General features: G+C 35.9%; 2 protein-coding genes across 7 annotated transcripts in view; both read left to right on the forward strand.

Moving 5' to 3' along the window:
• Positions 1-7,240, forward strand: part of LOC131425135 (protein singed) — a 61,734-nt gene extending 54,494 nt beyond the window's left edge. For 4 of the 6 annotated variants that reach the window (XM_058586746.1, XM_058586750.1, XM_058586747.1 and 1 more), the window contains 5 exons: positions 1,602-1,858; positions 1,938-2,101; positions 5,049-5,403; positions 5,459-5,813; positions 5,873-7,240. In XM_058586746.1, the coding sequence (XP_058442729.1) occupies positions 1,602-1,858; positions 1,938-2,101; positions 5,049-5,403; positions 5,459-5,813; positions 5,873-6,078 (1,337 nt within the window). In that variant the 3' untranslated portion in view covers positions 6,079-7,240. The remainder of the gene's footprint in view (positions 1-1,601; positions 1,859-1,937; positions 2,102-5,048; positions 5,404-5,458; positions 5,814-5,872) is intronic. The other 2 variants (XM_058586749.1, XM_058586751.1) reach the window with 1 other exon arrangement.
• A 5,432-nt stretch (positions 7,241-12,672) lies between these two features.
• On the forward strand, positions 12,673-14,735 carry LOC131425137 (uncharacterized). Its single transcript, XM_058586752.1, has one exon. It carries the CDS (start codon positions 12,727-12,729, stop codon positions 14,542-14,544), a length of 1,818 nt encoding a protein of 605 aa, XP_058442735.1. The 5' UTR covers positions 12,673-12,726; the 3' UTR covers positions 14,545-14,735.
• The last annotated feature ends 654 nt before the right edge of the window (positions 14,736-15,389 follow it).

Below are 15,389 nucleotides of genomic sequence, written 5' to 3' on the forward strand. Positions count from 1 at the left end.
GGGCAGTCGGTACAACATGGACTCCACTCGCTTTATACCATTCCAAAACATCTTTGGCTTAGTTACAAGATGTCAAATCGGTCAGAACAGCGAGGGAGCGTCATGGCTGCGCAGGAATAGTAACAATCGCTTCTTTAGACTTTCTTCACAGTATACTTCCATGTTTATCGTGATCACCATCGAGTGATAAAGCTTTGGATTGCTCGACCACAGCTGCATATTTTCTGCCAAATATTTCTTGGAATATTTGGCCTTTTTCTTCGTTCTAAGATGCTCCTCTACGCCGATCCGTTGCATGGCAGTATAAAAAGACATTCCGGGAATCACACGGAACGGACCTTGAACGGCCTTGCCGGTGCTTTGAAGTATACACGAAAGTTTTTGTTGTTCTAGCAACAGTACGTACCGAAAGATCTGGTATCTTCTGAAATATTTACTTCACCTTCGCGTCCTTCCGGTGGTACCTGAGATCAGTTTGCATTCCGCTTCCATTCTTCCTAACTGTTGCCAAACGTGTATCGGAAGATGTAAGAACGTTATGTACTTGCAGGAAAAATAAATGTATTTGAAGGTTTTCTTACTGATACATCCGGATTTTCATTGCTACCGAACGCAGTTGCTTTTCGCACTTGCTCTTCTTTGGACGCCATCTTTGATTCAAAAGCTTGTAGTATCTCCAAAAATTGATTTTATACACTGAACGGTCATGAGTCTGCGAAATAATTTACGCATTGGTGAAGTATTTTAAGAGTATTTAAGAGTATTTATGGCGAATTGCAAACGCCTCGTCAGTGGTAGTAACACGTGGAATACAACGTTTTATTCTCACGTTGTTCGAATCACATTCGAATTCAATCGAAATAATAAACAATAAATTTGGCGTGATGGAACCCTGCAATTGTTAACCATCCTGCTAATTCAATTTTTTACACACAGTTTATATGAGAACCTGTACATCTGTTCTCTGTGGTAAACATGTAAAGTTTTTTAATGTACTTTGGGTGTAGAGTTACGGTATCATTAGTCATCTCAGTTTCACTGTTCATCTCATACATAGACTCCATTGGTTTGTGAGATCTGCTATCTCTGTTTAATGCGTTGCATCAAATAATAAGTCGGACATTGGTGCATTCGCTTCACAAATTCGTGTCTTTTCAACAGGAGTATTGTATATTTTGCACTTAAATTTCTACTGTAATATTGCTTCTTAATGTTAAAGCAAAAGTATTGGTACCGGTTGCGTCTTAGTCTGTTCATTGTAGGTTCAATAATCTGTATAACAATGTGATAGCTCGACTAATGAATTGATAACTGGTGCATTTACCCTAGTTGTTTTAACCCCGTGTAGAGGATAACCTTAATAAATATATTCCAATAGTGTCAAAACAGATAACGGTAATGAAAGTCACTAACTGAATCAACTACGGTTGGATGAAATATTCGCTTGGCTAAAAATGACTTTCGGATGCAACCGAACATTTTTTTTTACTTTTACTTCACAACTAATTAGGAAAAATAAAACGGTTAACATCGTTTCTCTGCTTGCAACGCAAATAAATGATTACTATATACTACTTTTTTGTTCTCCGCTTTCCACACAGGTATTATTTATTTGAAATCTCATTTGGGCAGATATCTGTCAGTAGATTCGTTCGGCAATGTGCTGTGTGAGTCGGAGGAACGCGATGCCGGTAGTCGTTTCCAGATCAGTATCGCCGATGACAACTCTGGCCGGTGGGCATTGAAAAATGAACAGCGTGGCTACTTCCTTGGTGGAACCCCCGAAAAACTGACATGCACGGCTAAAGCTCCGGGTAAGGGAGAGTTTTGGAGCGTGCATCTCGCTGCCAGGCCACAGGTAGGTCGAAAGTCTCGGTGATATCACACCATTAAATTTCTAATACAATTTTCTTTCTTTGTGCATCAAATTTCGCCAGGTGAATCTACGCTCTGTTGGACGTAAGCGTTTCGCTCATCTATCAGAGTCACAAGACGAGATCCACGTTGATGCTAACATTCCGTGGGGCGAAGATACACTCTTCACACTTGAATTCCGTGCTGACGAAGAGGGACGATACGCACTGCACACATGCAACAATAAGTAAGTATTCTATAATAGTTATGATTACAAACAAAACCATATATACGTTTGACACTTCAGTTTAACATCTCTAACGTGCTATTCTTTTCGAAGGTAAACGTAGATAAATTACATCTGATCTCCACCATTCATTTACACAAATAAAAATATTTTGTGAATAAAAATATTTTTTTGCGAATATTTGGAGCATTCAATATTCAAACACGTATTATGAGTCTTACATGTATTATGGTCTCAATCAAATTTTCGTTTCAATTGATGTCTTTTTCATATTATTATTGAAATACATGTTGTGTAAATTTTATTTTCCTGTGTATTTAAAACACATTATCCTCTTTTCACACCAAGTGTGCCATAATATGGCTTCATAGATCCGTAGCGTAGGCATCGGATCTGATTAATTTGGTTTAGCCATTACACCCAAACCTCCGTTTACGAACACTTTTTTTACGTTACCTCTTTTTACGTAACTCTTTTTACGAACCAAATCCCAAATAACGTAAACTTTTTTTACGAACCAACTTCGTAAAAAGAGGTTTTTGCATCCAATGAAAACAATTTCCGGCTCCATGGAAATTACCACAATATGGGTATTTTCGGAACGAGATTGATGAGTAGATGACAGAAAACGATGTTTGAAGTGGTTCGGAAATCCAAGATGGCGACTTCCGGTTTATCGATATTCCTTAAAAACCTTTACAATGTGGGTATTTTCGGAACGGGATTGATGAGTAGATGACGGAAAACGATGTTTGAAGTGGTTCGGAAATCCAAGATGGCATCTTCCGGTTCTTTGATATTGCTTAAAAACATTTACAATATGGGTATTTTCGGGACGGGTTTGATGATCAATTCAGGTTCGAAAATACCCACATTGTAAGAGTTTTTTGGAATATTGATAAACCGGAAGTCGCCATCTTGGATTTCCAAACCACTTCAAACATCGTTTTCCGACAACTACTCATCAATCCCGTTCCGAAAATACCCACATTGTAAAGGTTTTTATGCAATATCGACCAACCGGAAGTCGCCATCTTGGATTCACAAACCACTTCAAACATCGTTTTCCGTCAACTACTCATCAGTCCCGTTCCGAAAATGCCCACATTGTAAGGATGTTTAAGGAATATCGATAAACCGGAAGTCGCCATCTTGGATTTTGAACCGACCCCAAACATCTTTTCTTGCTCTTATATGAATTATATATGGTTCATTTGAACCTTTCATTTGTAAGAATTGGATGAGCGAACTCTAAGTGCACTTCTTTAGTTCATTTAGCACATGTTACCCCGCAATTCCCGAACCGGAAGTCAGATCTAGATAAAATTAAATCGCTAGCTATGGGACTTCAAGGCCTTTAATTTAAGTGTAAGCTGAATAAAAATCGTGTGCACTTTTTCTTTTTTTTGAAAATTTTACCCCGTTACTCCCGAACCGGATGCCCGATTCGGGTAAAATTCAATAGCAACTTTGGGACCAAGAGACCTTTAATATGAATCTAAGTTTGTGAAAATCGGGTCAGCCATCTCCGAGAAAATCGAGTGCACATTATTGTTACATACACACACAGACATTTGCTTAATTCATCGAGCTGAGGCTTCGGTTAATAAGTCGGTTTTCCCAGTGATTGCATAGCCTTGCTATATAAGAAAGGCAAAAATGATTGAACTGAAAAAAAGTTCAAAACTGACAGAGTTATGGCCATTTCTAGGAAGCGTTTTTTTGCAGATGCTTGCGCTGAACACTCTCCAAGACAAATCGCTTAACTGAAATAAAAAAAATTCAACCAACTTTCAAATCGTCATCAATGCCAGAACCATGAAGCGACCCCAATGAGTTTATGCCGTCACCTAAACCGTCGGCCTGTTATTGTCTGCGAGTCATTCCTTTTTGGTCGTGTCAGTTCTTCGACCAAGACGCGTCACTTATCCTTAACGAAATGCGTCTCACAGGATACCTCCAAAGCCTCGATAATTTTGAAAATTGCTTTGATGATGTAACAATTTCTACAGCAATGAAAAAAACATAACGTTGTATATGTTTTGGGGAGATTTTCCAGATGAACTGAAGTGAAATCCTGTATATTCCACGTCGTTACTCGTTACTTTCTGCAGTTTGGAGTTGAAGTACTGCCTGCTTCTTTTCGGTCACGATTTTTTCTTCGACGTTCTTGATCGGCTCTTTCGGGATGCTTTCCCTATCAGCAGGCCGTTCTATTTTGTTGGGCTTTGAGCGCTTGTTGAACGGTGAAAATTAAGTGTTACCTTTACATAGAAAGAAAATTTGTTGTTATTCTACGTGAAGTAGAAGTATTGTGCAGGTATGTAGTGTTAGTTAAAAAAAAAATAAGTGGAAAAAACTTCAGAAATTCTACAGTAAAACTAGTTCGACGGGGCTCTAACTCGTCATGTAAAAAATGGCTCAACAATGGACCTCTGTCTGCCGGGTTTGTTGAACGAAAAAAATGGCATTCGTTTCAACGGTCTGTTTCAAAATCGGCAAACGAAGATCCCGTGTTGGCCTCCCGTTGAACGATTGATTGGACTTTCATTGGACCAATTATCCAACGTATTGGACCAATGAAGGACCACCTTCGAACGTTTTTTCTAAGAGGGTTATTTGACCCCTATTTTAACTATAAAACGCGGCAGAGTTTTTCGTTCTGATGTTTTAGTACATAAATTAGCCAAATTTGATAGCGCGCTGCGAACGGCTGTCATTTGAAATATAGTGCTCCGATCTGGATCAAATTTCACCAAGATATTTTCAAAAGTATGTACTTTCAGAATGACCAATGAAAAACACGATTTTTTAGCTCCAACTTTATATATATAATCCCTTATAGATTAACTACATATTCAATCCTTTCTATTCATAACTTACTTAGCGTTCTTTACAACTGGACTTTATTTATTTATATTTTATATATTTGTATCCTATTTCTCAGATACCTCAACTCAACCGGTAAGCTGGAAACCAAATGCACCGACGATTGTCTCTTCAGTGCAGAATATCATAGTGGTCACCTGGCTCTGCGTGATCGTCACGGATTGTATTTGTCTCCAATCGGATCTAAGGCTGTATTAAAATCACGTTCCCAAACTGTTACCCGTGATGAATTGTTTTCATTGGAGGATTCACTGCCACAGGCCTCATTCATTGCTGCCTTGAATAACAAATATGTTTCGGTAAAGCAAGGTGTCGATGTGACTGCCAATCAGGATGAAATCGGAGACAACGAAACATTTCAGTTGGAGTATGATTGGTCCGCTCATCGTTGGGCACTCAGGACAACTCAGGTAGTAAGGTTTACTGAATTTATTCCAGTTACAAAATGATAAATTTGTATTGTTTTAGGATCGTTACTGGTGCCTGTCCACTGGTGGTGGTATTCAAGCTACGGGTAGTCGTCGTTCTGCTGATGCCTTGTTTGAATTGGTTTGGCATGGAGACGGTTCTGTATCTTTCCGTGCAAACAATGGGAAACTGCTGTCTACGAAACGCTCCGGACATTTATTTGCTACAGCTGACATGATAGAGGATACTACTAAATTCTATTTCTATCTGATCAACCGTCCAATTTTGGTTCTAAAATGTGAACAAGGGTTCGTGGGCTATCGAGCCCCTGGTAGCAACAAATTAGAGTGCAATAAAGCTGTTTATGAAACAATTTTGGTCGAACGTGCTCATAAGGGTGTCGTTTTCTTCAAAGGTGAGAATCTATGCTACTAAACGAGAAAAAAAACATAATTAGAGAGTATTCTTATTCAGGGCAAAATGGAAAATACTGGCGAATCGACGGCGAAGGTATAGCCGCTGATTCGGATACACCAGTTGATGGCTTCTACATTGAATTGCGTGAGCCAACTCGCATTTGCTTACGCTCAAATGATGGTCGGTACCTTGGAGCAACGAAGAATGGAACATTTAAACTGGTTGATACTGGCTATGAAACTGCCACTCAGTGGGAATACTAAATCAGCATAATCTAGTAATATCTTATCGGTTCGGGTATACTCGCACTCGAAATTTTAGCATGTTAGGTTACTCTTCTTCTTACTTTAAAATTTCGTACCAAGAGTTAGACAAGAAAAACAATACAACTATTACCGAAATAACTGCAAAACGCAATCAACCTCTCCTATTCTTTTAAACTGGATCTTAAATTTTATTTGTAAATTGAATTATACTATTCATCCTATTAAATAAAAAAAGAATAGAATATTTTTACTAGCAGCCAACAAAGAGAAACACTCTTTCACTTACTGCGCTTATGTTCGTATTGGGATTTTTGATTATGCATGAATCTGCTTTTCACAATATCTCAATACGATGCTTGCGTATATTATTTATTGCAATATTCATGCATCAAAAGCTAAATTAGTTTAAGTACTTAGAGTTCATTAAAAAATGACATCAACTATCGTAATCTAAATAAGAAAAATATAAAAATATCACATTCATACGATAATGCTTTTGTTTTTACAGTATCTGACTCATTGATAATCATGAACTCCTAAAACCAACAACAATCTAAGTATTTGGTATCACAATTAGTTTGCAAAACACCCAAGCAGACATATGATCATATTTGATTCGCACAAATTTAACGAAGAGGATATCTATTTCAACATTGATACTATATCCTAAGTTGCCTTAGATGTTTTCAAAACAAAGCATCAGTCTTGCCAACTCGAAGCTGAAACTGCCAAATTATGGGAAACAGTAATCCAAATAACAGAATGAATAAAACTCTAGACTAGACTCTAAAATCTAGTAACATAACAATCAATGAAAATCTAGAAAACAACGGAGTAACATTGTAAAGTATTTATCTAGTTTTTATTTCAGAACCACTTAAAAACTTTGTTAGCGGTGCATGTATAATATTTATTTATAGTGATTTGCGTTTATCGACAAACCTTGTGTTATAACAATATGTGTTTCGATAAACCTAGAAACATACTGTAGGAGGACGAAAGAGTGTATTGTGCAGCGAGTCAAATCGAATGGCACATTTTACGAGTGGAATGCTATTCGACATATTTTACGACGAATTTACGAGGAAAAATACAATTTACAGATATATGCAACCGTACGTGTGTAATCAAATCGAATTGAGTAAATATGAATAATATACATTTTCATCTTTTTACTATCAATATCACAATATTTTATGGACCCTTGCTCTTCGACTGCTGTTAAAAATTCACGAAAAATAAAATTGTTATTCCTTGTAGTGTGTAGCTCTACACACTAAGATTTAATTCCTTTGTTCGGTAATATTTTTGACGAGATCTTTCGGTAATCTATAGAAATAACCGATATTTCGGTACATGGGTTTTATTTTACAACAATTACGCATATTTTCACCGAACGATCAGTTTAACGTAAATTTTCATTAGAGAATTCTGTATTAGATATACAATTTATACGGCAAACCTGAATAGTCGCCGAAAACGGTAGAAATCATACTGTCCGTTTGGTAAAGTTATCTTCCAATAACCGAACTTCTGTGAAAACTGATTGTCATGAAACTAACTGTCAAACAGTTATTAAAATATTCAGTGAGTGTCTTTTTATTAACCAAACGAAATAAATGTTGAAGGGTTCATTGAATGGATTGAGGTACAGGTGATAAAAGTTTTTAAGACATTAGATCCACTAACAGCTTTTTGTTTACTTATAGGCAGAAAATAATTTTGTATCACTAGTCCACTTGCTGCCAACACAAATTGTTCAAGGGTAATTTTTGTTGAACTGGACGGATTGTGCAGTGTTTTGGAAGGCGCTCATAATTCCGGTCAGTCGGAACATCTAACACTTTTTAAATTTCTCGTGTAATATAACCATTTTCTCCATTCGTTTTTGTGAATATGTTTTTTTTTTTTGAAATCCGAAAATCCAGAATTTTGACCGAAGGAAAACAAACAAACAAAAATTACCGAACAATCTGCTAGATCCATTTGGTTTACAGTTTACGGTAGTTGTTTGACAGTTCAGCAATTACCGAACGATCGGTAATCAATTCAATTACCGAACTGATTACCGAACGTTCAGCTGTTGAAAATTCGGTAAAAAATTACCGAATACTGCGAAATTTTCTAAGTGTGTAGTTCAAATTTAAAACAAAACTTTCACTTATTGATTTTTTATAGCAAACGGTGGATCTTTCTCAAAGTTTAACAAATATTACTGAACCTACTGTAGTTTCAAAGATGAATACTGCCATCGTTACCGCTCTCACTTCCTCTTTCAATTTTTTTCCCATACAAGTAGTCATTTTTTTCTCAGGGGCGATTTCAGTATAAGCGATACTTTTACTTCACTTGATTTTCATCGTGAAGTGATAGGACAGAAGGACATAGAAGAATAATTCTCACGTATTGGTTTGGAATGGTACATAAATTTCTGAATGGGTTCTGAATCAAATTCTGAACGAATTTCAAATCAAATTTGAAAAAAAAACAATTCCTATTGGTGACAATTCATTTACAATTCGGCATAGTTTTGCACATTTTGATTTACTTTACGTCTCATCTTTGACTCGTCAGTACATAACGGTATATGTTGCACTGTTATGCCACCTAGCAGTTCAGCATAAACCGCTAAACAGAAAAAGTTTTTCTTTTGCAATTTGTAGAACACTTTTTGTTGTGCACCAAAGTGCAATGTGAAATTTCGACTTCTACTGCTCGATTCATGTTTGGCTATTCAGGGGTTAGCCTTATTTTGTGCTTAGGTCACATAACCGGTTTTAATTTTCTCTACGTTTTTACGAATAGTCAGTGCATAACAGTTTATGTTGTACTGTTATGACTGCCGCTAAGCAGACGTGAAGCTTCTGATAGTTTTGGATGCAGATGACTCCATTTACTCAAAATCAACCTAAGCCGAAAATATTTTCCTCACTATCTTTCTGCTACAAATTGTAGATATAACCAAAGACATCATATTAACAAGATATCCGGCTCTCGCATTTCCCGAACAAATCTTTGGCAGCATCCTTTCTTGGGACCATGGCGCCCTAAAGCGAGTCTTCATCGAATCACGTACATAGAAGTAGGGGAGAGAAATGTCAAATTCGTACGCGCCAAAATAGCAGCACTGCGCACCCATACAATTGACATGACATGTTGAATGAGACGCCGTGCGATGACGTTGCTGAACTGAAGATTGAGATCGCTCCAAGCTGACAGGGTCTGATATAACTCAATCTTGAGGCTTGTGAATTGATAAATATCAATGATAATTAAATAATAGTTCTTATACTATAATTTAATATTACTAGCGCTACGATGTAATAGGAAACAAGTTTAAAAGACGGATAAATAATTTTAGAAAATATCAAATACATCAGTACAGTACATTTTATTTGAGTTTACGTGGAAGTTGGTTATATTTTAGCGATAATAACCTGGGATTCCAGGAGCATATTTTTGGACAATAAAGCCGAATGTTCATGAAGTGTTCCTTTGTGATACTAAAGAATGAGTTTATTTCATCGCACTGTCACTACCGACGCAGAATATTTTGAGAATCCGAAACGCTATAACTAAACGCCAGAACAACCATCAAAATCGAATGCAAGATCGAGTCGTGGTCAAAGTGGTCAAAGAAACAGTCACGTTTTGTTGGGTTATTCAGAAACAGTACCTGAAAAGAAATGGCAAAAAATACTACCATTTTTTTCACCAACGTGCAAGCTTGGTAGCTGTTTTAAAATGGAAACCAATACCGTATTCTACAAAAACAATTTCTTCCGAAACAAGTTCTATAGATTTCAATACATGTCATTGGGTAATCGAATATTCAAGAACTGGATTTTGTCATAAGCTAGATTAACATCAATAAATTCAGTCGGCATTCAAAAGTCGTTCGCAATGCTCCTGTTTCCTAGATTTTTTTTTGTTAATTAGAGTTGTTTTGATTTCAACAATTATTTCCAAGGCTACTTGAAACACTAACAGTATTTTCTAGGACTATTAACTGTACAGCCACTTATGTTACCAGGTTATTTCATCTTCTATCTATTATTCCCAGCTAAAGTCTTTTCAAGAATAAATCTAAATCAGTCCTTTTTGAAGCTAACTATCCAAATAATTACTTTTCGAACGAATCAGTTTTTTGCAAGACTACCACAAAATCAGTATTTTCCAGGACTATCTGAAAATCAGTCTTTCTCAAGACTTATTCAAACTAGGAGTCTATTCTAAAACAAATTCAACCTGGTTGTACTTCTCAAAATACAAAGACTCCCTAGAGAGACAGTTTTATTTCCAAATAGCTCATATTTCTCTTATTTCTTAGCAACAATTGATCTAGTTCCAGCTGAACAAAATCATATTTTTATGGAACTGATTACTCATGCAGCCCTCAATTCAAACAATTTCCTATAACATCCAGAATTTCAAATAAAGCAATAATTAATTGCATTGTATTATATTATGTTGCCAACCCCGCACATAGGGTCAGGAGTTTTTCTGGCCCGAAGAGGTGAATGACCTCAAGGTTAAAACCTCTACAATCGAAACAAAAAAAAATCTATGTTATGCTCTATTATATTAAGTTATGTTACATTTTATTATGTTATATATAGGTAATAATATTATCATTATTATATTTAATGTTTTTTATTATAATTATTCTTATTATATATATATATATATATATATATATATATATATATATATATATATATATATATATATATATATATATATATATATATATATATATATATATATATATATATATATATATATATATATATATATATGCTCTCTTTTCGTCGCAGCCCTAGAATGCATAATATTCTAGGGCTGCGACGAAAAGAGAGCAGAACTGACACCGCGATATTGACTGTTGTATTATTTTTGTTTCGATTATAGAGGTTTTAACCTTAAGGTCATTCGCCTCTTCGGGCCAGAAAAATTTTCTGACCCTATGTGCGGGGTTGGGAATCGAACCCAGGTGGGCTGCGTGAAAGGGCATCGACTTACCCATCACGCTATACCCGTCCCCGCTGATACGCTGATGTTATATATTGTATCGTAGCAAATTACTTTGTATATTGTATTATATTGTAGTCTGTTGTATAAATCAGTTATGTTATAATTTTTCAAACATTCAAAGTTGTACTATATTATATTACATCACATTGTATTATATTGAATTATTTTATATTTTATTTAAAAAATAGTCCAGATGAACAACGTTGAGAAAAATAAATGGTCACCTTCCAACATCGCTACAAAATAATATTAAATATATTATCAACGTAATCCCAAAATTTATTGCGGGGATTCATTTTCAAATATTATACAAAGCCTGATGAAATCAGGCAACCCTGCAAGCAGCTGATTGGTCTTGACAAACAAGGGTGAACCAACTAGTAAAAAAACATTTACATAACACAAGGGGCGATAGTAAATAGTTCGCGCTGTTCAATATAGGTGGAAATAGTGCATTACGGAAATTTTTTTTTATAAGAATTTACTCATAGTTTCATGTCTGTTAGTCTGTGGTAAATCGACAGTTTCCAGGAAATTCCATATATCAGTTATATTTTAGATAGTTTTTTGATAAACTTGCTCAATACTACTACGGAAGTACACATTTCTTGTTGACTCAGTCCGTGAAGAATGACGAATAACTTCTCTCACGAGTCTACGGGATTTATGGATAATCCCTAATAAACAATCGTTGAACATTGTCAACCTGATGTTCGTCTGCTTCAGAAGACGTTCCCGTCGAAGTTCTGTTTCATCACATCCAGACTACTTAAATTAGCAGAACGATTTTCCGTGACTAAAAAAGGTTGCGAGTGTCTGTAGTAATTTTTCGAAAAATTTTATTTTTAGCTATTTTTATTTCATTGATAATTTCACAGTCTGACTTCCGTTGTCTACTGATAAACGCAATCCTCGTAGTAAATGTAGTAGATCAATCAGTTGTTTAGTAGTTCAATTGCATGACTCGTCGGATAGCATTTGTAATAACAGCTGGTCAGCAGTAAGCAGCTATAGAATATGACTCGTTGGATTATGATTATGAAGTTAGATTATGATAACATCGAACAACAGGAAACTTGTCCGGAAAACAACATTCCATCGTAAATTACTATTATTTTCCTGTGTTTGATTAGCATGTTCCATATGTACTCCTTTATTGCATGCCGCAACGACGAGCAATAAAATTTACGAAATCTTCCACAACGACGAATGATATCGCCGCCTTCAATCTGCATGATGATTAATTCGACTGAAAAACGGTATCTTTCGTCATATAAGTGGAACAGTCTTGCAAATTCTTCAAAGCATTGGATAAAAAGTTTTCATATTTAGGATTCTCAATGTCAATTAATAAAGTTTCAAACGTTCAATACATTTATTATCCATGGCACTGTTTTGTGCTTCTATGTCAACAATATGTAGGTACACTACATGACAAAAAATGGGCTGTTATACATTTTATTGCTATAATAAGCTTATCAAATTGAGCACGGCTGTCAAGTTCATAAGACACACATCTTGTAAGAATGACTTCAGTTAGATTTTAAAATTGAACGGGGTCGCAATTCCTACTCTAATTTTACAGTTGTTTCTTACAATACTTTAAAAAAAATGTCGTACATATTAGTAATATTTGGGTATTGTGTTTTAATTTCAACGATAGTTTATTGTGATAAAATCGATACTAGTTGCACTAGCGGAAGGTTTAGCGCAGTTCGTATGGGCAACTGCAAGGGATTTTATTATTGTATCGAGGTGCCCACCGGTAGTTTTTATGCAGTCAAATACGAATGTCCTGTTGGAGAATCGTTTTACAACGCTGGACAGAGATGTTTATTGGATGGTAGCTTTAATTGCGACGAATCAGCAAGTGACACCATATTTCAGGATAAAAATGCTTTAAATCATTTCCAATGCCCAGCGCCTGGACATTTTCCCGATACAAAATCATATGATTGTAAAACGTACTATACATGTTCATTGGATGGAAACAACGAGTTGGTGGGCAAATTAGTAACGTGTCTTAATGATACATTATTCTCATGGGATGAGAAGAAATGTGTAAGTGATTTTTCCTACGAGTGTCCAAATTTCGTGCCAACAATGGTTCTGATTACCAACTCAATCATGTCGCAGAAAACGAATTTTTTAAACGAGTTTATATGTCCATCCGCTGGTCGATATGAAAATACGGAATCTAGTGATTGCAGAGATTACTATCTATGTACGGTATCTGCTGATGCGACGATTAAGGCTACCCTAACTCAATGTCCATCGACCACGGTATTCTCACCGGATGATAAAAAATGTGTCAAATCATCGCAATATCAATGTCCAGCCCAGACTAAGCCTGTGGAGGCAACTTCGACCACTATAGCTTTAACTCCCGAGGTTGGATATCAATGTCCAGGAATTGGTCAATATCCTCACGAAGAGTCTCCTGAATGTAATTCTTATTATGTGTGTACTTTGGATGTATTTGGAGATCTTATTGCTGTATTGACTGATTGCCCACAATCTACGATATTCTCCTGGGATGAAAACAAATGTGTATCGAGGAATTTATTTACATGTCCTAATACCGAACTAAAAGAAACAACTACACTACCTTCAACATCAATCGTTTCCACAACGCAAACTGTTGACTATAAATGTACAGGTTCTGGGTCTTACCCGAACAAAAATTCACATGACTGTACAACTTATTACTTATGTTTAACCGGATTGGATGGATTCTTATTCGCAGTGATAATTGGCTGCCCAGAACTTAAAATTTTTTCTTGGGATACTAGGACATGCGTTTCTGCATCATCCTATATCTGTCCAAATCAAACCCCTCCATCAACAAAAGTTCCAGAAATTACGATGCCAACAACCACTATACCGATATCATCAACTACGATCTTTTTGACAACCTCTCCATCAGAATCAATAACGACAACATGGGCAACTACATCAACTTTGTTTCAAACGACCTCAATCGCATACTCTTCAACGTCTATTTCGTCCCCCTCATATCCTGAACAAAATATGTGTAAATCCGCCGGACGATATCCGAATCTAGAGCAACCCGACTGTCAATCTTACAATTATTGTATTCAAACCGCCAATGGAAACTTTTTAAAATACACGTTTAAATGTCCTGCGAAGTCATTCTTCGACCCGGTGAAACAAAGTTGCTCCACCAACTACGAATGTCCTCATGTTCCAACTGATGTTACAACTGAAGTAGACACGACTTTATTACCTTTCAACTGCACCAGAAGTGGACGTTTTCCCAATCTGCTATCATCGTCCTGCGAATCTTACGTATATTGTATGAAAACAACTGATGGGAAACTATTGACCTACGTTTTCAAATGTCCAGCCTCATTTCTTTTCAGTCCAAACGAAGGAAGATGCTCGTTAAGTCATGAATGTAAATATTGAGACACCGTGAAGAAACAAACAGTCAATAAGCATGTTTTCCACACGAATCATTTTGTTTTACGTTCACCTCATTTTGTGTTTCATGCTGAACACTTGTTCTGATTTTAAGAGTAAATAAAGAATATCCATACATTCAAACAATAACATCAAGTACGTTTTAGTATGTAACGTTAGCTTAGTTGTAAAGTCTTTATAATAAAAGTAATGTATAGTATTTTTAATAAAACAAAACCTGTTTTTATAAACCTAGTTGTGTAATAATAACTCATGTTTCCATAAATATTACTAAGATTCATAAAAAACCTCGAATCTTGAACAGAAACAGAAAAGTTTTGTTGGGCCCACACTAGCATTTTTTGCACTAAATATCTGTAGAAAATTTAAAGCACACTTCATTCTGCTATTCAAGGAACCGGAAATCGGATCTGAGCAAAATTCAATAGTTTATGAAGCCGTAAAAACTTTCATTTGAGTCTATGTTTGTGAAAATCTACTCAGTTGCATCTTAGAAAATAAGAAGAGTTTCGTGTTTGAATTTTTGACCACTATTTCCGGTATTCCCAGAACCGGCAACTGAGAACCGGTATAACTAAAATCAGTTCGTTTGATAACATAAGACAAACAAACATAAACATGACTGGCCTGATTTTTAACAAACCAGTCGCAAATGAATGGTCTCCTTACCAGACTGAACGCTGTATAATGTTCTTGAGATTGAATGTTTACTTCTTAAGTTTTACGAAGCTTTATATAGAAATTTCTATTTTTTGATAATAACTGTCCCAATTGTCCATGCAAACAAAGTATGTTTTGAGACCTAGATTTGAACAAGCCATAGATTGTTA

This window comes from Malaya genurostris, chromosome 1 (genome assembly GCF_030247185.1).
Source record: "Malaya genurostris strain Urasoe2022 chromosome 1, Malgen_1.1, whole genome shotgun sequence".
Classification (NCBI taxonomy): domain Eukaryota; kingdom Metazoa; phylum Arthropoda; class Insecta; order Diptera; family Culicidae; genus Malaya; species Malaya genurostris.